Below are 23,925 nucleotides of genomic sequence, written 5' to 3' on the forward strand. Positions count from 1 at the left end.
TGCCCAGCCCAATTTTTTTATGTACTTACTGTTTAAACATCATTGTATGCTTCCGTTTCCGTTTGAGGATCACAAATGGAAACCAAATGGAAAAAACTAACGGCAAAACAGAACGGAAACAGTACTGAAACAAAAAACTGAAAAACGGATCCTGGAGAACTGGAGCGACTTCTCTATCGGCTACAGGCTCTATCGTAGGGACGGGCTGCACCTCAATGGGGAAGGGGCAGCTGTGCTGGGGAGAAAGATGGCTAGAAGGTTGGAGGAGTGTTTAAACTAGGGACTGGGGGCGAGGGTAATTATGTTATAGGATGGGAATATAGTGCAGATAGAGACCGGGGACAAGGTAGTGAGACTGGGGGAGGAATGGAAGGAGGGACTAGAACAGTTCAGAAGGAAAGGTGTAGGGTAAAACATATACATAAACCTCTTATATGTATGTATACTAATGCCAGAAGCCTGACTAATAAAACTGGGGAGCTGGAGTTGGTGATGTGTGAGGAGGACTATGACATAGTGGGAATAACTGAGACATGGCTGGATGATAGCTATGACTGGGCGGTTAATGTACAGGGTTACAGCCTGTTTAGGATCGTCAAAACCGGAGAGGGGTCGGGGTCTGCCTTTATGTAGAGTCCAGTCTAAAGCCCACAGTCCGAGAAGATATAAGTGAGGGACATGAACATGTGCAGTCACTGTGGGTAGAGATACATGAAGCTCAAAACAACGATAAATTACTAATAGGAGTTTACTATAAACCACCTAATATACCAGAGTCCACAGAAAATCTACTAAACGAGATAGGCGAGGCGGCAAATCATAATGAGGTGGTTATTATGGGGACTTCAACTACCCAGATATAGACTGGGAAACTGAAACTTGTATATCTCATAAAGGAAACAGGTTCTTGGCAATAACCAAAGACCATTACCTCTCCCAACTGGCTCAGGACCCGACTAGAGGGACGGCCATACTGGACTTAGTATTAACCAATAGACCCGACAGAACAACAGACGTGCAGGTTGGGGGACACCTGAGAAATAGTGACCATAAAGTAATAACCTTCCAATTATCCTTCAAAAGAGCATTTATACAGGGAGGAACAAAAATACCAAACTTCAAAATAGCTAAATTTAGCCAACTAAGAGAGGCCATAGGCCTAACTAACTGGGACAAAGTCCTGAAAAATAATAATACAGCCACAAAATGGGATATTTTTAAAAGCATCCTAAAATGTAAAAGTGTGAGAGGTACATACAGTACCTTATGGGAATAAAAGGTTAAGGAACAAGAAAAAAAACAATGTGGATAAATAGAACAGTAAAGAAAGCAATAAATGAAAAAAAGAAAGCATTTAAATCACTAAAACAGGAGGGTAATGAGGAAGCACTGAGAGATAGAATATGAATATGTAAAAAACAAATAAAAGCAGCCAAACTAGAGAGCAAGAGATCAATTGCCAAAGTGAGCAAAACTAACCCTAAAATGTTTTTCAATTATATAAATGGTAAAAAGTATAAATCTGAAGGTGTCGGCCCTCTACAGAGTAATGAGGGGGGAGTTGCAGAGAGCGATGAGGAGAAAGCAAAGCTATTAAATATTTTTTTCTCCACTGTATTCACTGAGGAAAATAAACTGTCAGATGAAATGCAGAATGTAAAAGTTAATTCCCTATGAACCCCTTAAGGACCCAAAAAATTATTTTTATTTATAAACAAACTCAAAATTTACCAAAAATTTTGAAAAATTAGCAAATTTCCAAATTTCTATTTCTCTACTTTTATAATAGATAGTAATACCTCCAAAAATAGTTATTACTTTACATTCCCATATGTCTACTTCATGTTTGGATCATTTTGTGAATGCCATTTTAATTTCAAAAAAATTCTAAAACCCACTTTTTCAGGACCAGTTCTGAAGTCACTTTGTGAGGCTTACATAATAGAAACCACCCAAAAATTACCCCATTTTAGAAACTACACCCCTAAAGGTATTCAAAACTGATTTTACAAACTTTGTTAACCCTTTAGGTGTTCCACAAGAATTAATAGAAAATAGAGATAACATTTCAAAATTTCACATTTTTGGCAGATTTTCTATTTGAATAAATTTTTTACAATTACAAAGCAACGGTTAACAGCCAAACAAAACTCAATACTTATGTCCCTGATTCTGTAGTTTACAGAAACACCCCATATGTGGTCGTAATCTGCGGTACAGGCACACGGTAGGGCGCAGAAGGAAAGGAACGCCATACGGTTTTTGGAAGGCAGATTTTGCTGGACTATTTTTTTTGACACCATGTCCCATTTGAAGCCCCCCTGATGCACCCCTAGAGTAGAAACTCCAAAAAAGTTACCCCATTTTGGAAACTACGGGATAAGGTGGCAGTTTTATTGGTACTATTTTAGGGTACATATGATTTTTGGTTGCTCTATATTACACTTTTTGTGAGGCAAGGTAACAAAAAATAGCTGTTTTGGCACCGTTTTTATTTTTTGTTATTTACAACATTTATCTGACAGGTTAGATTATTTGGTATTTTTATAGAGCAGGTTGTTGCGGACGCGACAATACCAAATATGACTACTTTTTGGGTTTGTTTCAGTTGAAAAAAAAAGATTTTTTTGTGTCTCCACATTCTGAAAGCCGTAGTTTTATTTATTTTTGGGGTTGGGGCGACTGTCTTGTGTAGGGGCTAATTTTTTTCGGGATGAGATGACGGTTTGATTGGCACTATTTTGTGGTGCGTATGACTTTTTGATCGCTTGCTATTTAAGTAATTGATGTAAGGTGACAAAAAATGCCTTTTTTTACACCATTTTTTTTTTTACGGTGTTCACCTGAGGGGTTAGGTCACGGGATATTTTTATAGAGCAGGTTCTTACGGACGCGGCGATACCTTATATGTCAACTTTTATTTTAATTTACTCCGTTTCAATTTGCGGATCACAATTGGAAACCAAATGGAAAAAACGGAACGGAAACACTACTGAAACAAAAAACTGAAAAACGGATCCTGGAGAACTGGGCCAACTTCTCTATCGGCTACAGGCTCTATTGTAGGGACGGGCTGCACCTCAATGGGGAAGGCGCAGCTGTTTTGAGGAGAAGAATAGGCATTTATATTGCCGGCGCCCGTTCCGTTCCGCAAATTGCGGAAGGCAACACGGACGGCTTATGTTTTTTGTAGATCCGCGGTTTGCGGACCGAAAAAAACGGCACGGCCTTGTGCATGAGGCCTAACACTGACATGGAAAAGGACCTTGGAATTTTAGTGAACAGCAAACTAAGCTGTAAAAACCAGTGTCAGGCAGCTGCTGCCAAGGCCAATAAGATAATGGGTTGCATAAAAAAAAAAGACGACTGAGGGGAGATCTAATTACTATGTATAAATATATCAGGGGTCAGTACAGAGATCTATCCCATCATCTATTTATCCCCAGGACTGTGACTGTGACGAGGAGACATCCTCTGCGTCTGGAGGAAAGAAGGTTTGTACAAACATAGAAGAGGATTCTTTACGGTAAGAGCAGTGAGACTATGGAACTCTCTGCCTGAGGAGGTGGTGATGGTGAGTACAATAAAGGAATTCAAGAGGGGCCTGGACGTATTTCTGGAGCTTAATAATATTACAGGCTATAGCTACTAGAGAGGGGTCGTTGATCCAGGGAGTTATTCTGGATCAATGCCTGATTAGAGTTGGGAAGGAATTTTTTCCCCTTAAGGGGGGAAAATTGGCTTCTACCTCAGTTTTTTTTTTACCTTCCTCAACTTGCAGGATAACAGGCCAAACTGGATGGACAAATGTCTTTTTTCGGCCTTATGTACTATGTTACTATGTTTAAAACGGACCGCAAAACCATACGGCCGTGTGCATTATGTGTGATTTCTTTTCCTCCTCTGTAAATCAATAGCAAGAAACCTTTGTGCAGTGAATTGTGCGATTCTGACAAAATCGAATGACAGATGTCTGGAGGCCTCGGATCAAAAGTGTCATTTCCCTGGAAAAGTCTATTACCTAATGCTACAAACAGTCTTAGTCACGGGGCTGACCTGGATATAGTGACGGAGGATGGAGGTAACTGCTCCAAGGAGGCGGCTAGAACTGGACAGTGCATATACAGTATATATATTATACACCAAATCTGTTTATTTTTTAGGGTGTTGAATACTTTTGCAATGCATTGTATACATTTTCTACAGGATTAATGTTCTTTTAGAACCTATGCACGTGACCATCTTTTCGGTCCACATCGGATGTGGACTAGAGATGAGCGCATTTCATATTTTGAAATTCGTTTGCGATTCGTTTACTGGTAAAAGGTGAATTGCGTTAAGGATTCTGTTACCACGGACCATAACGCAATTCTATGATAGAATGCCTTTAGAGCCACTCCGTTGTTCATTCCGTCATAATAGAAGTCTATGGCCTGCATAACGGATATGTTCTGTTTCCGTTATGCATAGGAGTCCTCTCCTGATCCTGGGACGGAAATGGAAATGGGATGGATCCGTTATACAGGCCATAGACTTCTATTATGACGGAATGAATAACGGAAGGCCTCTAAAGGCATTCCGTCATAGAATTGCGTTATGGTCCGTGGTAACGGAATCCACAACGCAATTCACCTTTTACCAGTAAACGAATCGCAAATGAATTTCATAACCCGAAATTCGCTCATCTCTAATGTGGACCCATTTATTTCAATGGATCTGCAAAGGAAGTGGACAGCACACCGTGAGCTATCCGCATCCATACGGTTGTTCCTCGGCCACAAGGACATTTCTACAGGAGTTTTAAGCAAAATGGCGGCAGTCTTTTGCAGAGCCGTGATTTGCGGACTACAAAACGGATATGGTGGTGTGCATGGGGCCTTATGCTCATTTTCAAAGGATCATTAATCAAAACTGTCTTTTGGCCAATAACTATTGAATGTCTACAGCCAACCTAAAGGGGGCCTCTCCCAGCACATCTGTTTAAGCAAAGGCTTGTATTAGAAACAATTCTGGAGCATCTTTTCTTAAAATGTTATGCCTCGATGTTCCTTAATTATTCTTCTTGGAATTGCATAAATAAACTGACAATAAGGCTTGGTTCACATCTCCGTTTTTCATTGACATGTAGGTCAGTAAAAAAAAAAAAGACAGGGACATGCACTTTTTTGATCCGTGATGCAGACCAAGCACGCCCATAGAAGTCCATAGGTCCGTAAAAATCACTGGCACAACACGGATGTCATCCGTGTTGTGTCCGTGTTGCGTCTGTTTTTCACTGAAGACTAATAGGAGATTCTTTGGAAATTAATTTTCAGCTGAGCAACTTCCGTGAATTACGGATGACACATGGATTGTAAAAACAGACACACGGATTCTTCACGAACATCTTCACAGATGAAACACGTACGCTTTTTTCACGGATGTGACACTGACACGGAAATGTGGGCGAGGCCATAGTTGTTACATTTTTCCTTGTGCAAAGGGTGTGTGTCCCTATCAGCAATGACTGGACAATGTCAGGCTATGCCAGGACAAGCCCCTCGACAAGGGGAATGGTAACGACCAGTTGTCAGTTTATTTGTACTTTTCCAGGAGGAACAACACAAAAGAAAAGATGTTCCAGAATTGTTATATTGGATTACTTATACTAACGATTTACGCTTACTGTGCCTTCCTTATCCTAAAAAAGGAGGCGTCCTGCCCAATGCCCATTTCGGCCTCCAGGTTATAAGTCGATGAATGCTGACATGTGTCCTTACAAGGGATGGCCTCATAAAAACAAAACCTGTCCATATGCCCTGGTAGGTCATATGAACATCATAGAAAGAGGGGGGGGGGGTCCTTTGTTTCAGACTACCTTCCATGACCCAAAACGGAAAGACAGTCTCTAAAACAACACCTGAACTTGGGTTGACTTGAGCATCTATGTCGGGATGCACAACCTTTTCTGGTTGGGGGCCACCTTGTCATCCTGAACCATTTCCAAGGGCCGAAAATAAAGCTTAAAGGGGTATTACCAACTGAAATACTATGTTTATGGCATATTGAACATACAGTATATATCAGAAATGTTTAGTTACACTTCCAGGATTCCCATCTAATGGAAGAATACATGAGATACATGTGATCAGCCACAAGACCTAGACATACATTTCTGTTACCAGAGGGTTGGGGGCCACACACAATGGTATCAAGGGCCGCATGTGACCCCCGGGCTACAGGTTGTGCCATATAACACAACAATTAGCTGCGATACCTGCAGAATAAGGCCCCTTTCACACGGGCGAGTATTCCGCGCGGATGCGATGCGTGAGTTGAACGCATTGCACCCGCACTAAATCCCGACCCATTAATTTCTATGGGGCTGTTCACATGAGCGGTGATTTTCACGCATCACTTATGCGTTGCGTGAAAATTGCAGCATGCTCTATTTTGTGCGTTTTTCACGTAACGCAGGCCCATAGAAATGAATGGGGTTGCGTGAAAATCGCAAGCATCCGCAAGCAAGTGCGGATGCGGTGCGATTTTCACGCACGGTTGCTAGGAGACGATCGGGATGGAGACCCGATCATTATTATTTTCCCTTATAACATGGTTATAAGGGAAAATAATAGCATTCTGAATACAGAATGCATAGTAAAATGGCACTGGAGGGGTAAAAAAAAAAAAAAAATTTTTTTAACTCACCTTAATCCACTTGATCGCGTAGCCGGCATCTCTCCTGTCCCTTTCTTTGCTGATTGCAGTCAAAGGACCTGTGGTGACGTCACTCCGGTCATCACATGGTCCATCATGTGATGGATCATGTGATGACTGGAGTGACGTCACCTCAGGTCCTGTTCCTCCACGCAGCTAAGATAAAGACAGAAGGAGATGCCGGCTTCGCGATCAAGTGGACTAAGGTGAGTTAAATAATTTTTTCTTTATTTTTTTAACCCCTCCAGCGCTATTTTACTATGCATTCTGTATTCAGAATGCTATTATTTTCCCTTAACCATGTTATAAGGAAAAATAATACAATCTACAGAACACCGATCCCAAGCCCGAACTTCTGTGAAGAAGTTCGGGTTTGGGTACCAAACATGCACGATTTTTCTCACACGAGTGCAAACACATTACAATGTTTTGCACTCGCGCGGAAAAATCGCGCATGTTCCCGCAACGCACCCGCACATTTTCCCGCAACGCCTGTCGAAAGAGGCCTTATGAATGCCGCTCTGGGTTATAATACAAGCTGTAGCAAAAAATGGTAATGTTATGCATGAACAAGTTTACACAATTTTTATGTATTCATTATAAACGGGTTGTCTTTTCTGGAGCACTAACATGCTCATTGCAGGTTTTCGAGCCAGAGACCTCCATAGGACCTAATAGGACAGTTCATGGTGGGGCCAACTTTGTAATAAAAAAATTGCCAGCATATATTCAAGATATCACACTTAAATAACCGCGTCCAACCAATCAGAAACTCTACGACCCGCATGTCCCATCCTCCAAGGATGGTCATACACATTGCTTACCTTGAATCTTTCCGACACTCCTTCACTGATACTGATTGTGAATTCAGCAATTTTTGGGGTACGAAATTTCCCTTTCTTGTGATCACGTTCATATTCGGTCTTTGTTTTCACCACAACCTTGAAGGAAAAAAAGGTAATTTAATAAATGATCTACACATACATCACCCTTACATAATACAGCTTTGAGCAGTTGAAAGTCTGGGTTGTTACATGAGGTATAGAACATAGGATGTCATGGTAAAGAAGGTTTCATCAACCTGCAAAACTGATGGACTTTAAAGAGGATTTCAACCTAAAATAAGTACTTGAGTTGCCCTCTGCTGTCAGACTGTTAATCCTGAGCTGCATTATTTGATGAGAACAAAATAACAGTGCCCCCACAGGCGAAAAAAGGTATAGACCTCCATATCTGCAAGCATCAAAACTCAGTGCCGATTTAGCATGCATATTTTTCCACAGGTGAGGATTTGCTACCATTGCATAGAAAACAAGAACATTTCCATTCATAAACATCAGGCTGATGTTTTGAGCTGGACAACCATTGGTTAAAGGGGCCTTCTGTAGGAGGTTTACATCTGTAGTACCTCATTGTTATCTACTATGTATTTTGTTGTATGCTTCCGGCTATTTGTACCAGGAAGAAGCTACTGTATTTATTTAAAGTTCTGCTTTGTTACGTTTAACTCTGGCCTCATTCCTCAGTATTATATTTCTACTGCACCCATCCCCAGGGAGCAAATCTGAGGGAGTACACCGTGACACAATGCTTAAAGGGGTTGTCCAGGTTCAGAGATGAACCCGGACATATCCCCTTCTTCACCCCCCCAAGCCCCAACCCCCCTGTTCTGATGCTCTGCGCTGTATCGCGCAGGGCAGGGGCTTTTTGTTTACTTTGGTACACGGCTAGGTGGAGGCTTCCGCTTACGTCGCCAGCACTGATGGGTGGGCTTTAGCGCTGTCCTAGCTGTTTTACAGGCTAAAGCCCGCCCATTAGTCAACGGATCTCCGAAAAATGCCTTTCGCGCAGGGCAAAAGAGGGCATCGGAGCATGAAATATCGGGAGGGAACAGAGGCGTGAAGATAGGGATATGTCCAGATGCAGCTCTGAACCCGGACAACCCCTTATATCAGGGTCACTACCACACCTATCCTCCACACCGGCTCTTCAGGGGGTCGCCGCACATTGATTAGAGCAGGCCCACCAAACAGGTGCACGCCACTGTTTCTACAGGCGCAGCGCTACACATAGAGCTGTGGCTATGTCTGGTACTGCAGCTCAGTCCCATTCACTGCTATCTCTCCACGGATGCCGCTATATCTCAACTATAAGGACATTTAAAACCAGTTCAATGTAAAACCGGGTTCTTTCATGTATCGATTCCATGTTATCGGCCGGTACAGAGGCAGAAATTCAAGCAATCATATTAAAGTAAAGCCCATCGATCCCAACCTAACATTTCTTCATTTTCCAGTAGGCGGCAAACCCTCCTTCATACATAACCTTTCATTTCAGCGCGACCAGAGATGCAGGTCACGTAGATAGGAATGATCAGAGCCGCACTTCTGCCTCCTTCTCCATCGTCTGCCATCTATCACATCTTAATTTGTTAAAAAAAAAAAAAAAAGGAATATCATATGGAGCGGCAAAATTATCATGTAATTGATTTCTAGCTTGGCAGGAGGGTGATATGAATACATAATCCCTGACAAAACAATACTGCACGCCCCTCGCTATAAGGGGATTAATGCCACCAAGTGTGGTCTTACCATAGGGGAAGTCAATCATCCCTGTAAATCCACACCGTATCTATTTCTGGGGCTGAATAGAATCCCTTTTTATCTTCCTAACGTTAATGTGGAGGTATTAAGGCAATCGCTTAAATACCACTTCCATGTCAGCTGACCGAGCGTGCTCCAGTGAGTGGTGTGGTCAGTTGAGGAACCTTTATTGGTGTGACTGCGGCATCTGCACCCACATTAATCGCATACTGATGATATAAAATATTTATATTTTGCCACCCGAGACTCCCCGGTCTTATCCCTGTGGCTCCTGACTCTTCATCCTAGGACAAGCAAGTCTCTAGGATTTAGGGCTCATGCACACGAGCGTATTTTCTTTCTGTGTCCGTTTTTTTTCCGCGGACCGCACGCGGAACCATTCATTTCAATAGGTCCGCAAAAAAAACGGAAGTTACTCCGTGTGCATTCCATTTCTGTTTGTCTGTTCCATAAAAAAAATAGAAAATGTCCTATTATTATCCGCATTACAGACAAGGATAGTACTGTTCTATTAGGGGCCAGCTGTTCTGTTCCGCAATATTCGGAATGCACACAGACGTCATCCGTATTTTTTGCGAACCGCAAAATCCATACCGTCATGTGCATGAGCCCTTAGTGAGAGAGAGCTGGATTCCTGGCTCCAGCCCAGAACATCGCACATCTGCTCTGATACTGGAGATCAATTATAGATCGTTTCTACCAGATGGAATTCTCCGGTGCTGATCTCTGATTGTGGAGATTGGCGCAGGGAGAGATAACGACATTTGAGCGACTGCTTAAACGTATGATCCTATCAATACTGTAGAGAGCGGTAATGGTACTATAGGGGTAGTCTGCTTGACTCATTTGTACGGGTACTATGTGGGTGGTCATATTTGGCAGCACAATGGTCAGAGGCTTAGCTACTGGGAGGTAGTGAGCGGCCCCCTCCCACTTGTATGTAGGGGTCCACCAGGGGTGCACTGGCGTAGGCGAGCAACGTTCCTAATGCAGTCAATATAGTTGAAGCCCATAGTAGAGTAGGGAGCCATAGGTTCCTTGCCCTACCAAGCGCCATCTTGTAGGCCACATACGATGCATCCCGGTGCTGGAGGCACAATGAAGTCACCGCATTCCGCTGCCTGCTCAGGATGCCAGCTGTGCAAAGATGATTTATTGCGCTCATCGGGGGATGAAGGTAAGATGAGTATTTTCATTTTATTTTTGGTGGCAACTGTGTGTGCGCATGTGGAGCATTATTAATTAAGGGGGTACAAGAGGAATTATTACTTTTTAGAGGTCACTCAATGGAAACTATTACTTTAAAAGGGGTATACAGGGCACATTATTAATATTTAAAGGCTAAAAGGGGGCACTTTTACTTTCTAGGGCATTGAAAGGGAGCATTGTTAGTTATTAAAGGGCACACGGGACATTATTACTTTCTAGGGGGTATGGTACATAAGGGTCATTATTATTGTCTAGAGGGCATTAATACTACTTAAGGGGCACAGTGGTAGGCATCATTACTGTGTGGACACTGAGATCACTGTTACTTTGTGAGGTGCAAAAGATAGATTTTTCACTTTGTTGTGCACTATAACCACCTGGGGCACAATATGGGTCACTATGTATGTGGCACTATGAAGTAAAAGACTGGCACTCGCAGTAAGGTATGATCTTCAATCTTTCTTTATTTCGCCATGTAGAGGACTAAAAAAAAAAAAAAGCGTTTCAACTCACATACTGAGTCTTTGTCAAGTACTTGACAAAGACTTAGTATGTGAGTCGAAACGCATCGTTTTTTTAGTCCTCTACATGGTGAAATAAAGAAAGATTGAAGATCATACCTTACTGCGAGTGCCAGTCCTTTACTTCATATTGATTTATGGGACGCTGACCCTGGACGCGAGTACCGCGAGGCTGATAGCATCAGAGTGCCGGCTGTATCTGTTTCTATATGTATGTGGCACTGTCATTTCTGGGGGCACTATTGTTTTTAGGGGTGTTGTTTTTGGGGGCATTATGTGATCCCTCAGGTTACAGTAATGGGGCAAATGGGGCAGAATTGGGGGCATCTACAGAACAGGGAATTTGTGTAAGGTAAGGAAAGGTAGGTAGTATGCTGAAAAAGTGAGGAGACAAAGATGTATTTGTTTCAAATTCTGCAGACACAAGTCATAGCTGTAAGAAGTCATCATCATGGTGGACTGGGCCAGTTGGAAAAGTTGGGAAAAGTGAATAATTTCAATCAGAGATGTCAGATGTAAGGGTACTTTCACACTAGTGTTGTTAGAATGCCTGCCAGATCTGGCAAGCCGTATACAAACGGAAAGCTCTTTTAGACGGATCCAGTGAAATACCCGATCCGTCTCATCCGGTATCATCCGGAATACCGGATCCGGTATTAAATTTATTTTTCAAAAATCGAAAGATTCCGTTCCTCCTATGTCCTGGCGCATGCGCAGACCGGAAAGCAGGATCCGTCGATGTGGCAATTTCCGGAACACTTGGTACCGGATCCGGCATTAATACATCTCTAATGCAAGTGCGGTATTGTTCGGGGTTTTTGGCTGGAAAAAAAAACGCCAAGTCCATATAGTGCTTTATTTTGTCACTTCAGCAAAACACCTGCCCATCTAGGCAGTAGCTAATACAGAGGTCTTCTCCCTGACTCACCTCTAAAGCACAGTTTAAACACAGAATTAGATCTGGCTTTCCTCAGCCAAACGGTCCAGCAGCCTCCAGGCTGTGACCACACCAGTACCTTTGGGGATTATGGTCCAGAAGTCCTCCCGACTGTGACAGTGCGACCCTCTTTCAGCAGGAGTCGCTGGGCCCCCCAAACGTTAGGCTTTCACACAGCCTTGTGGCCCCTCAGCACCCATTGCTGAGACCACACAGAGCCTCTGCAGGCTTCCTTCCAAGTCCTCTCTCTCACAGTCATACACAGAGGGTTGTTTTATCCCTCCATGATTATCTTAGCATGCCTCGCCTGCAATCTCCTCAGCTAAAGGCAATACATGTACTGGAAAGGTGTGGACTGGAAGATCCCACTACCAAACCTATCCACTAGTCCAAATAAAATCCAGCCCAGATAAAATCTAGACAAAACTGTCTCAGAAAACTACACTTTGCTGAAACCACTGCAGCTTTCTGGATTTTAGTTATGTCACCTAGCTGAGGTATCTGGGTGGGATATACACACCTTCCAGCACTGTACACATTACCACAGGGGGTAATACTGGTCTTTATATACAGTATTTTATTTAGTAACTGTATAGTGCTAAAGCCCTAGCTACAACTCTGACAACGGTACGGGCAGTTCTGTGTTAGTAAGCTTGGCGTAAACTACTGTACAGTGTTAGGCTTCACTGTGTACATACCGTGTGACCTTAGATTCCGCTTAAAGGGCTTCTGTCACCCCACTAAACTCATTTTTTTTTGGGGGGTACTTATAATCCCTATCCTGCCATATTGCCATACATTATGTTATTAATAATTTTCGTTCAGTAGATTTAGCAAAAAACGTACTTTTAAGATATGCTAATTACCTGTCTACCAGCAAGTAGGGCGTCTACTTGCTGGTAGCAGCCGCAGAAAACCGCCCCCCTCCTTCTGTTGATTGACAGGGCCAGCCGCGATCTCCTCCTCCGGCCGGCCCTGTCAGCATTTCAAAAATAGCGCGCCTGTGTTGATTCGGCGCAGGCGCTCTGAGATAAGGAGGCTCGCCTCCTCAGCACTCCCTCAGTGCGCCTGCGCCGATGACGTCACCGAAAGAGAAGACGTCATCGGCGCAGGCACAGAAAAATTGATACTGTTCTACATATTTGATATTGGCCATGCGGATATAAATTCTGAATTGTGTATACATTTCCTAAATGCTGCAAAGATCCTTATACCAAGAAACTGGTTGCAAGAAGACCCACCGACAGTCAAAGAATGGTTTCTGGAAATCTGGAAAATACAGGACTTTGAAAGACTTAGATGGACTGTTGCGCAAAACTTGCAAAAATATAAGGATATATGGAGCGCTTGGTTGGAATATTTGACTCCAGAGAAAGTTTCCCAATTACTGTCAAGTTGATAGGATAAAATGTATAAACAAAAATTTGTTTAAAGTGTTATCATTCATAATAATAGTTCACAAATGAATATTTTGACTGGTACCCCCTTTTACCCTTTCCTCCTCCCTCTCTCCCCCCTTTTAATTTTCCACTCTTCCCCTTCCTCCCCAGTTAATTATATTATTATGTTTCGGTTTTGCCTATGAATATCAATACAATTTGATTTGATAGGAGTGAATTAACTCCAAATGTTTGTAAAGCAATATTTACTTTTATAAAAATAAAAATTTACAGAGAGAGAGAGAAAGAACTAGAGGGTCCAGAATCTGTATGGCCAAGCCAGTCAGTAAGGTAGTCGCTGTTTGAGGCTGATAGAGACCTTACTGCAGTGAGATGCACATTGCTGATACACCCTTCACACTTGGGCACAGTCCTGGCCAGCGGTATCTTAATCCTGTACACCTCAGCTTGGAATTATGGATAAGATTTCCAAGAAGCGTATTGCCAGCCTTAGATTCTGCAGAGAGAGACTTTAGAAGGATAGAGGGAAGGAGTACTACAACCCCCATCATATATGGGAAGACTTGCACTGTAAATTGTTTGGAACTGTATTTGATACTGTTGGATGTACTACAACTCTCATTATGCATTTTTATTAAAGAGAGACTTGTCTATTCTCTACAACTGGCCTAGTTACTGACTCCAGGCAGGATCAGGGAAGAAAGGTGCACCCGTCTTTTGCTGCCCGGCCCTAGGGATCATCGGTGTGAGCAGGGGCGTAGCTATAGGGGGTGCAGAGGTAGCAGTCGCTACCGGGCCCAGGAGCCTGAGGGGGCCCAAAGACACTGTTACACCTGGTCCTACGCGTTGTGAAACGCTCAACAGGCGAAAACTCATGTTTCCTATGGGCATGGTTCTCACCTGTGAGTTTTACAGCGCGTACGACGCGCTGTAAAACGCCCTACGCCCAAAGAAGTACAGGAGCTTCTTTGGGGCGTATTGTCACGCGTTCACGCCCATAGACTTCATTGGACGCGTGTTTCCTATTTCTAAAAACGCGCTGTAATACGCCCCGAAAACGTCTGACAAAAATGCGCGTAAACCGCGCGTATCAAATACTCTCAAGTGTGAACCAGGCCTTACTCTGGCTGGAGGGAAGGGGTTAGGTCGAGAATTTGGCATGGGGGGAGGTGCTGTTTCAATTTTTGCCTCAGCCAGCAGGAAGCCTATATACCCCCCTGGCCACAAAGCACTGAGGGAAGGGGGGCCCAAGGTGAACTTTCGCACCAGGGCCCAAGAGCCTTTAGCTACGCCCCTGGGTGTGAGGATTGCTACTACCACTCCTCTGGGTCTTGCGGCAGCATAATCAATATGTATTTTATGTATCATCATCTATGTGTAGTTTGCACATAGCATCATCTATATGTATTTTATATGTAGCATTATCTGTATGTAGTTTGTATGTGGAATCATCTATATCTAGTTTGTATTTTTTTTTATCTGTATGTAGTTTGTATGTATTATCATTTGTATGTAGCATAATCTATATGTAATTTGTGTGTATTATCATCTATAGGTAGTTTGTATGTATTATCATCACATATGTGTAGTTTGTATGTGGAATAATCTATATGTAGTTTGTATGTATTATCATCTGTATGTAGTTTGTATGTATCATCTATCCATAACACAAGTGCTATGTTGGAGAGCACATAACTAGTGTAATTTCGGAGCAGTGTCACCGAGGTGCGGCCCGGAGATGGTCCTTGTATACAGTCATTTCTCAGATGACAGAACTAAAGCGTACTCGGTGGCCGGTATTGATTTGTAATCGAGGTCCAAGGAGCGGGACACAGTCCAGAGGACCCGGCCAAGCGACTGATACTGTTCATTTCACTCAATTAGCTTGGCAACCAAAGGATCATTAATTACACTGCACAGACCATTTACTGCAGGACGGGTCCACACACCGGCCATTATTTCCCCAGATCCGTATTATTACCAATGTGAGCATGAATCCATGTACAGTAATTACTCTCTGATGGGATGTCTTTTTAGAAAAGGGCACCGATTTCTTTTAGGGTAGGAGCCTAATTATACAACACAAAAGGCCTGGTAACAATAGGTCTGCATTCACACAGTGCCATTCAGGTGCAGTAGTGAGGCCTGGTGTCCACGTGTACTGCAGACTGACGCAGAGGCTGGTATTCTGGGACAACCATGTAAACCTCATTTATCAAAACTGTCTTTGTTGCCCATAGCAACCAATCACAGCTCAGTTTTTATGTCTTAAACTGCTCTGGTAAAATGAAAGCAGCGCTCTGATTGGCTGTTAGGAGGCAAGGACAGTTTTCTTTTAATTTTAAATTAACAGTTTTCAGTTTCTAGAAGACAGAAAGCATTTATATGTGACTTCAAAGGCGAAAAACATGACACCACGGTGACAAGCAACAGCCTTTAGTGCATGCTGTGGTTATTATAGGGTATTCACTTCCATTTGCCCGGATCTGCCATAAATGTGTAAAATAAGGGGCCCCAGGGTCGGACTGGCCCACCAGAGTACCAGATGATCCTCTGGTGGGCCCAAACTCTGACGGTAAGGCGCTCAAGCACATGACTGTTGCCAGGCCGTGCCAGTATTGCGGCCTGCAAACAGCGGGTCCACAATACGCAGGTAATGACCGTGTGCGCGTGAATGGGTCCACAATCCGGAAGGTCTGGCGCGGAACGGAGACACAGAACCCCACGGAAGTACTAGAGTGCTTCCATAGGGTTTATGTCTGTGCCTCCGCACTGCAAAAATGTAGTGCATGCGGTGCGGATGGACCACGGACCCATTTAATTTGAATGCGCCTGGATTCGTCTGCGGAATCCGCACAGATATTGGCCGTGCATTTGGAACTGCAAATTGCGGTACACAATGCATAGAATGGCCGATCAACGGCCAGGTGCATGAGCCCTAATAGACCCCTTATAAAACAGGGCCCTTACAGTGCAATATACACAGAGAGAAGGCCCTTAGAATCATTTCCTCTGGTGGGCCCAGGAGACTTCAGTCCGACGCTTGTGGCCCAGCCTCTGAACCTTCAGATCTTGGGGGATAACAAGAGTTTAGGACTTCCGTATGCCAGTTCATGGAGGCAGCATGCTACATTGACTTCAATGCCACGGAGCATTCTCCCAGATATGTGACTCTCATCTATTACATAATTATACATATTCCAAGGGTTGGCGAGAGAAGTACAAATGTACCTTCCATGGAGCATTTCTCATCAGGAGTAGTGTGAATATGAAGTTTTATTCTGCAAGATTCTGTCCTTGCAAGTGCCCAGGAGGCAGGGCTTCACTGTGAAGTGCTCTCTGCATTGAGCTGTTTTACAGGCCCTCCCCTGTGCATGACAACTGTATTAGTCTCCTGTTTGGCTGCTATAGCATTAACTCACAGCAATGAAGCTCCACCTACTGGGCACTTGCAGGAGCAGAATCTGGCTGAATAAAAGTTCTTATTCTAAAAACTCCTGATGAGAATAGATCTACTGCTCTTCCTGACTTCTAGCTAGTGCTGTTAGCAGTTCAGCTTGGACAAAACTGCTGACAGACTTACTGGCCATGTTGCCGATAGCAAGCAATCAGAGGACTGCTTTTTTTTTTTTATCCATTTAGTGCACACCCCAATGGTACCCCTTATGACTTCCTACCCAATGCATACCCCTGTGGATAAACAATGGGGTGGGCTCGTGAGTGCCGTGGCCGTACTCCCACCAATCACACAATATCCTGAGGATATTTCCCCTTTAACTTATGATTGAATAGAGAATATATTTTTATATTCTCTATTTTATATTAATTGATATAAATTAATATTAATTCATATTTTATATTCATTTTATATTTTATTTTACTATGTTTTTATTCACACTTCCATATTATTGCACTGAGCTGGAAACATATAATGCCAAAGACAGGATTTAAACCTTAAAGGTAAAACATTTCCTCTGATTGAAGAAATGCACGTAAAGTGTTATTCTGGATATGATCAGGAATATATGTAATAGGTGCACTCAGCTATTCCTATGTCCCATAGACATGAATTTAAAGAAAGATTTGCATAAGCGGCCGACATTCCTCGTTTTGGTTTTGCAAAAGCTGTTTTTTAAATAATAATATCTAATAGATAAATCATAAAGTAAATTATAAAAAAATCTATGTAAATAAGTTCACCTGTACAATTCTACATTTTCCTGTGCAATCCCATCATTTTCTGCAGTGCAACTCTCTACTGCCTGGCCAGTATTTAAAGGGGTTGTCATCTTTAAACCCCCTTTGAAAGTTAAATCGGACCAGTGGATAACCACAGGTCCGGTCTCAGAAACAGCTCTGATTCTGGGGAAGAGAAAAGAGGAGAGGTGGCATTACATCTGGACGCACCAGATGAACCAGAGTGAAATTTGTAGCTATAGTGAGTGACGAGACAGCAATCATACCCGGAGCCTGGTGCCTAAAGGCGGGCCAAACAAGACCAACGGTATTATTAATGGTACTTGTTGCAGATTTTGCACTGGACCCCAGGAGCTTCACGTTATGACTGCAGGGGCCTATCATTTTTGGATTTAAAGGGAACTGGTCACCCAGACGGCCCTATTGAGCTAATTACATGTTTACACCTCTGCGTCAAGCGCTCACTGCACATGTCTGATTCCCGGCCATCGGTGACGTGCCCTGCGCAAGACTTGGCTCCGCCATGGACACACCCCAGACCATATTGATGACGCCAGCTACATTTTATAAGTTGTTTTTCAACACTAATACAATGATTAGGAACTTCAGGATAACCAGCTTAGGAACCATGGCAGCAGGACCAGTGTGAACGTTAATTAGCTCAATAGGGCCATTCTGGTGACAAGTTCCATTTAATGGAGAGCTATTGTAAAGCTCAGGCCTACACATCTGGGTGACTTGTACATTTTTTGTAAACACAGTAGAACTCTATAAAGGGCATATAGATGTCATGGCAGGGGGCGTCCCCTACTAGGGACCATATTCTATGAACCAGAACAGAGCCTCACACAGATTGGGGCATGTATTAACACACTGGTGTTTCTTAAGACAGTCTTAGAGTGGTTTTGTGGGAGTAGGATATTGATGACCCATCGTCAGGATAGGCCATCAATATCTGGTCATGGGGATCCAACATCTGGTACCGCCACCGATCAGGTGTTTGAAGAGGCTGTGGCGCTCCAGTGAGCGCTGCGGCCTGTACACAGCTTATCAAGCACAGCGCCACACAATATATAGTGGCTGTGCTTGGTATTGCAGCCCAGGCCCATTCACTTGAATGGGACTGAGATGCACGTAGGCCTTGTGACTGACATCACCGGCCTAGGGAGAAGCTGCAGCACTCACCAGACCGCCGCTGCCTCCTCATGCATCTGATCGGAAGGGGGTCTGGGTGTCGGACCCCCACAAATCATCAGAATTTTACCCCTGAAAATTCCCTTTAATAATAAACCCCACACAACAGAAATATTAAGCAGCAGGGAGCTGGCGTAGATTTAAGGTGTTATGTGCACCAGTTTTTGGTGCACACATTGGTAAATGTGTCGGGTCGCGGTGAGAGTGGTGGAGAAGGGGGAAAAGTCACAAATTGCCTTCGGACACTCATCTGATTGAGCCCTATGTAACCCTTTGTTTCCTCCTGCACCTGCAGTAACTTTAAGGTTTGCTGACCAGCAGCGATCATCTGATCCGCGAGCAGACTACTATTTCCAAAGCGCCAGTCTTCATGAGACAACCCCTTTAAAAATAACCAATAGGTGGCAACCAATAAGAGTCTACAGCCATGGCGGTAGATTACAGCAGGTAGCTTTTGGATACACCATGCTATAAATGAACAGACGTCATCATCATCATCTATAGAGCAGCATTTCCTTACAGCAATGGCTTACTGTATTCAACAGATGTAGCAGAACTCAGTTGGTCAATGCAGCAAAGCTGAGTCTGGCCTTATCGTGATAAATCTGCGGTTTTACATAGGACTGCTAGTCATCCTGCATTACGTAAGATCAGCTCTGTCACATCTGTAGCTGGACTGTGCCTTTAAATAGATGATCACTGGGTGACATCATCGGGTTTATAAATAAGGAGCTGGCTGTCCAGTACTGCATTCCCGCTGCAATATCCCGGTGATTGTATATTATTTATATTATTATTATTATGGTGCAGTGGAGATCCATATGGCATACGCCAGGACTGAAATTACAGGCAGAATTAAAGGGACACTCAGCCTAAAGCAGCTAATAAATATACAGTATTATAACACGAGGTGCTAAGATCAGTCACACATATGTATGTAATGACTGCTGAAGGAAGTAGTAATCATGGGGGGCAGGGCTAAAAAACCACTGAAGAACTTTACATTCAGCATGGCTGATAACAGAGAACAATAGATTATATTCACCTATAGGAAAACCTTCAATACCAAACGAGCAGAAGGAATATACAGGACTGTATACAACAAATACATAAATACTTCGGTTCAGGGTCCAAAAAAACTATTAAATTTTTTGGGAAAACACAAAAATTCAGTATAGAACTGATATAATAGGATTATAAATGTGTAAAATATAATAAATTATAATAATATAATAAAATAATAATTAGATAGCCTATTAAGAAAAAAATATATAACATATGTTTTCCCACAATTCAGTGCGCTGCAGCCCACCCTGATCTGGGTGAGATATAGAGGAGCATCCATACATGAATAGAATGCCAGGACTACAGTGAACAATGACACACTAGTAGACAGTAAAGAGAAGGGGGATGCAAGCTTGCATACCAGTGCAAATTTCTGTCATTTTAGGTCTGTGGAAAGCTGGGTATTAACCCTATAGACACAGGCATTCAGGAAGGCGGATGATTTGTAAGGGTCATACATTTACCGTTTGTTATAAAATATGGGAGGAGGCTGAAAAAACAAAGCTCTAATATCTATGATCTAGTAAACCTGCCGGGTGCCCATTGTCTACCAGACCATGCATAATAAGAAGGGATGAGCTGCGCCTACTGGTGCCCACCTTTGTGTGATGTGCCCCCTCTGTACGTACCTTGTCTGGGGGTGGGAACTGCAGCTGATTGACATCCAGGGGGGTCATCAATGGGATGGTGTCAAATCCATCTTCACAGATGGGAGGCTTTGACCCCTTCTCGCTAAAATTATTGCCCAGCTTCACCATTCTGTTGAACTATTTGGCGCCCCTGCAAAAAGCAAATCAAAGCATCAAAGTGTCGGCAAAGGCAACGCCACCTTCTAATGCCACCAGGGATGGGTACCATGAGTGGCAGTAATCAGGGGCCCCCAGATGCCGAACAAAAGCAGTAACTCCAAAGAAGAAGGGAGGGAGGGGGGGGGGGGCGGCTTACACATATTCTAGGAGGATAAAGCTACCTCTTCTTGGCTGCTGCGCAAGAAGCAATCCCTCCCCGACCATCACCACCATCAGCAAATAATGCAGATTGCTGCTGATTAATAATGCAAAGCCTTTTTATCATCAGATTGCTAATGATGGCCTCCAAGACATGTCCTATTAATTCCATGGATGAAAAGATTCTTTACTCACCAAAGGAGGATGAGATGCGATACCTGCTGCTGGTCACCTTCTTCTTCTGTAGGGTGGGCACTAGCTTGGGGAAGTGGGGAGGGGGGGCTCCTCTAGGTAGCTCTATGCCAATGGAGGGACAATGTGTGGACGGCTGCGGATGGGAGCTGGAGCTGGGCGCTGCTGGGCTTGACACTTACTGATAGCTAGATTTGCATGGACCCATGGGTTTGCAGCTTAGAGGCTGCTGCTGAATCCAACACAAAGAAGCCCCCTGGAGGCCACCAACAACTCCTCCTCCCATCCTCCTCCCGTCCCTCCCTTGTAACTGGTGCAAACCATCATCCCATCCCCACCACAAGCACCTTCTACCTAGGTTGTGCCTGACCTTTTTTTTTTTTTTTTTTCTAACACGGTGTGTTTGTGGAGAAATCAATCGCAGTTAACCCTTTCAGGGCTGCTGTGCTTGAGGCGAATGGCTGCGTAGCTGCGTGAGGAGGCGGTGAAATCAATAGGTCACTGTGAGGTGTAGGGTAAATGGAGGTACTGGGCCACATTTTTGTGTTGTAGGATGAAAGCTGGCCGTAGACGTAATTAGTATTTTTATTTCTAAACAATAAATAATCAAAAGGATACATTTATTCAGCAAATTATTTTTGTGCATTTCATCACATACTGTGACTCATATTGAATTATTATTCGCTTATATGTATAACGTATTAATTAGTTGCTTATTATATATTGAATTATTCGCTTATATATATCGAACCTATTAGTTAGTTGCTTATTATATTTAGAATTATTTGCTTACATATCGAATGTATTAATTAGTCGCTTATTATACATTGAATTATTTGCTTACATATCAAATGTATTAATTAGTCGCTTATTACACAGCAGTGTAGCCTCCATATGTCTCTTTGTAAAAATGGAGCCACATACTGATACAGCTTGGGCCCATAGCAGGTGACAGCCAGTTCTTTCAAAGACCCCTGTTCTTGTGACCTGTGAAGACCCTCTGGTCAAACCCCCAGCAGATAGAAGATAAGTGTTTCTCCTGGGAAAACTGCGTTAGAGTCTATTCACACGTGGTGGACAGGCTGACGAACATCCATATTACAGTAACGGCAAAATGAATAAGAATTTAGCAAATCTCTTCCACACAAAGCAAAAAAACTGTAACATAAATTGATTGCGGTGTGGATCTTGCTGCAGATTTCCACTGTGGATTTCACCCTTTGCAACGGATAGGCTGAAATCCACTGTAAAGCCTCATGCACACGACTGTTGTTGTGTTCCGTTCCGCAAAATGGGGTTCCGTTGTTCCGTGATCCGTTTCCGTTTTTGTTTCCTTGTGTCATCCTTTATTTTTGGAGGATCACCATGAAGGAAAGTAAAAAAAAATCTAAGACAGGTTTGCCATGCAAATGATAGGAAAAAAACGGACGCGGATGACAATCTTGTGTGCCTCCGTGTTTTTTAGCGGTCCCATTGACTTGAATGGGTCCGCAAACCGTTTTCCACAAAAATAATAGGACAGGTGATATTATTTTGACGGACTGGAACCACGGATCACGGGCGCGGACGACAAACGGTGCATTAGCCGAGTTTTCAACGGACCCATTGAAATTCAATGGGTCCGCAGAAAATCACGAAAAATGGCACAACGGACACGGAATAAAGCAACGGTCGTGTGCATGAGGCCTAAATCGACAGCAAGATCCGTTGTAAACACATGTAACACATGAAGATTTTGCTGCAAATTTGTTGTGTTCCCACAGCAAAATTTGAGATGGAAATTCCACCATGGACCGTTGAGTTGGAGTTTCTATAGTTTTGATGAGAAAAATATAGCTGCATGGGTTGAGTCACATTATTATGACCACCAGCTAATACCCAGAGTAACCACTGTGTGCAGCACGGACAGCATCTAGATGGGACGAGAGTGACTCTAAGGTCCTGGTAGGTTGTCACAGGTATCCAGAGAAATTATGATTGCAGTGCATCCCTCAGCTGCTGGAGGGTGCGTGGAGGATGATCCATAGAGCAAACACAATGACCGAGATGGTCCCACAGATGCTCAATTGGGTTCAAGTCTGGGGATTAGGGGGCCAGGGTAGTACTTGGAAGTCTTGGACATGCTGTTCCTAGCTTTTTGACATGTTTAATTGTCCTGCTGGAAGACCCCATCCGCCCCAGGGAATACAATCAGCATGTATGGGTGTACAAGATCTGCAAGGATGGATTCATACCCAAATATGTTGAGAGTGCCTTCTACATGGATGACTGGGCTTAGAAAATGCCACAAAAACATTCCTAGACCATAACGCTGCCACCACCGGCTTCTGTTGCAGGGTGTTTGTTCTCTGATGTTTCTTACCTGACACGCCAACATCCCTCCATTTGACAAAGCAGAAAACTTGACTCATCGGAGAAGACAACCCTTTGCCAATCAGTGGAGATCCAATTCTGATACTGCCCCATACGTAGTAGGGTTGTTTTAGACACAGGTCTGGTAGCCCCCTGGTTTATTATAATGGTGAGCTGATCCATTGTAGCGTGTCGGTCCACCCTTGCACACCTTCATAGCCGACGTTCACCTCTCACATCAGTTGCATGTGGTGCTCCATAGTTCCCATGTTGCTTATTCGCAGTGGTGCCATTTGTCCACTCACAATACACTTATACCACAGCAGAACGAGAACAGTTCACCAACTTCATGGTATTAGAAATACTGGCACCCTTGGAATCTGAATCTGTGATGGAGGTTCAGGACATATCCCAAAATACAACAAACCAAGAGAAAGGCATGACCAATAGTGTCTACAATACCACAATGACATATCATCTATGATACTAGCGGCTAGCATGGAAAGTGTCCACTGCACTAGAGACACGATACATCACTTATATTACAAGATGTCACATCCATATAAACCCCAGAAATACAAACACAATAGTTGTATAAATACCAGTAATAGC

At 43.3% G+C, this 23,925-nt stretch overlaps 1 protein-coding gene across 2 annotated transcripts in view; it reads right to left on the bottom strand.

The window, feature by feature from the left end:
• NSG1 (neuronal vesicle trafficking associated 1) overlaps window positions 1–21,274 on the bottom strand; it is a 76,783-nt gene extending 55,509 nt beyond the window's left edge. For both annotated transcript variants that reach the window (XR_006390231.1, XM_044296311.1), the window contains exons 1-3: window positions 20,965–21,274; window positions 20,452–20,602; window positions 7,521–7,637 (exon numbers count right to left, since the gene is read on the bottom strand). Coding sequence is in view for 1 of the 2 variants with exons in the window: in XM_044296311.1 (XP_044152246.1) it covers window positions 7,521–7,637; window positions 20,452–20,580 (246 nt within the window). In the remaining variant the exon portion in view is untranslated. The remainder of the gene's footprint in view (window positions 1–7,520; window positions 7,638–20,451; window positions 20,603–20,964) is intronic.
• Window positions 21,275–23,925: the final 2,651 nt, after the last annotated feature.

The sequence above is a fragment of the Bufo gargarizans genome, chromosome 1, assembly GCF_014858855.1.
Source record: "Bufo gargarizans isolate SCDJY-AF-19 chromosome 1, ASM1485885v1, whole genome shotgun sequence".
Taxonomy (NCBI): Eukaryota; Metazoa; Chordata; class Amphibia; order Anura; family Bufonidae; genus Bufo; species Bufo gargarizans.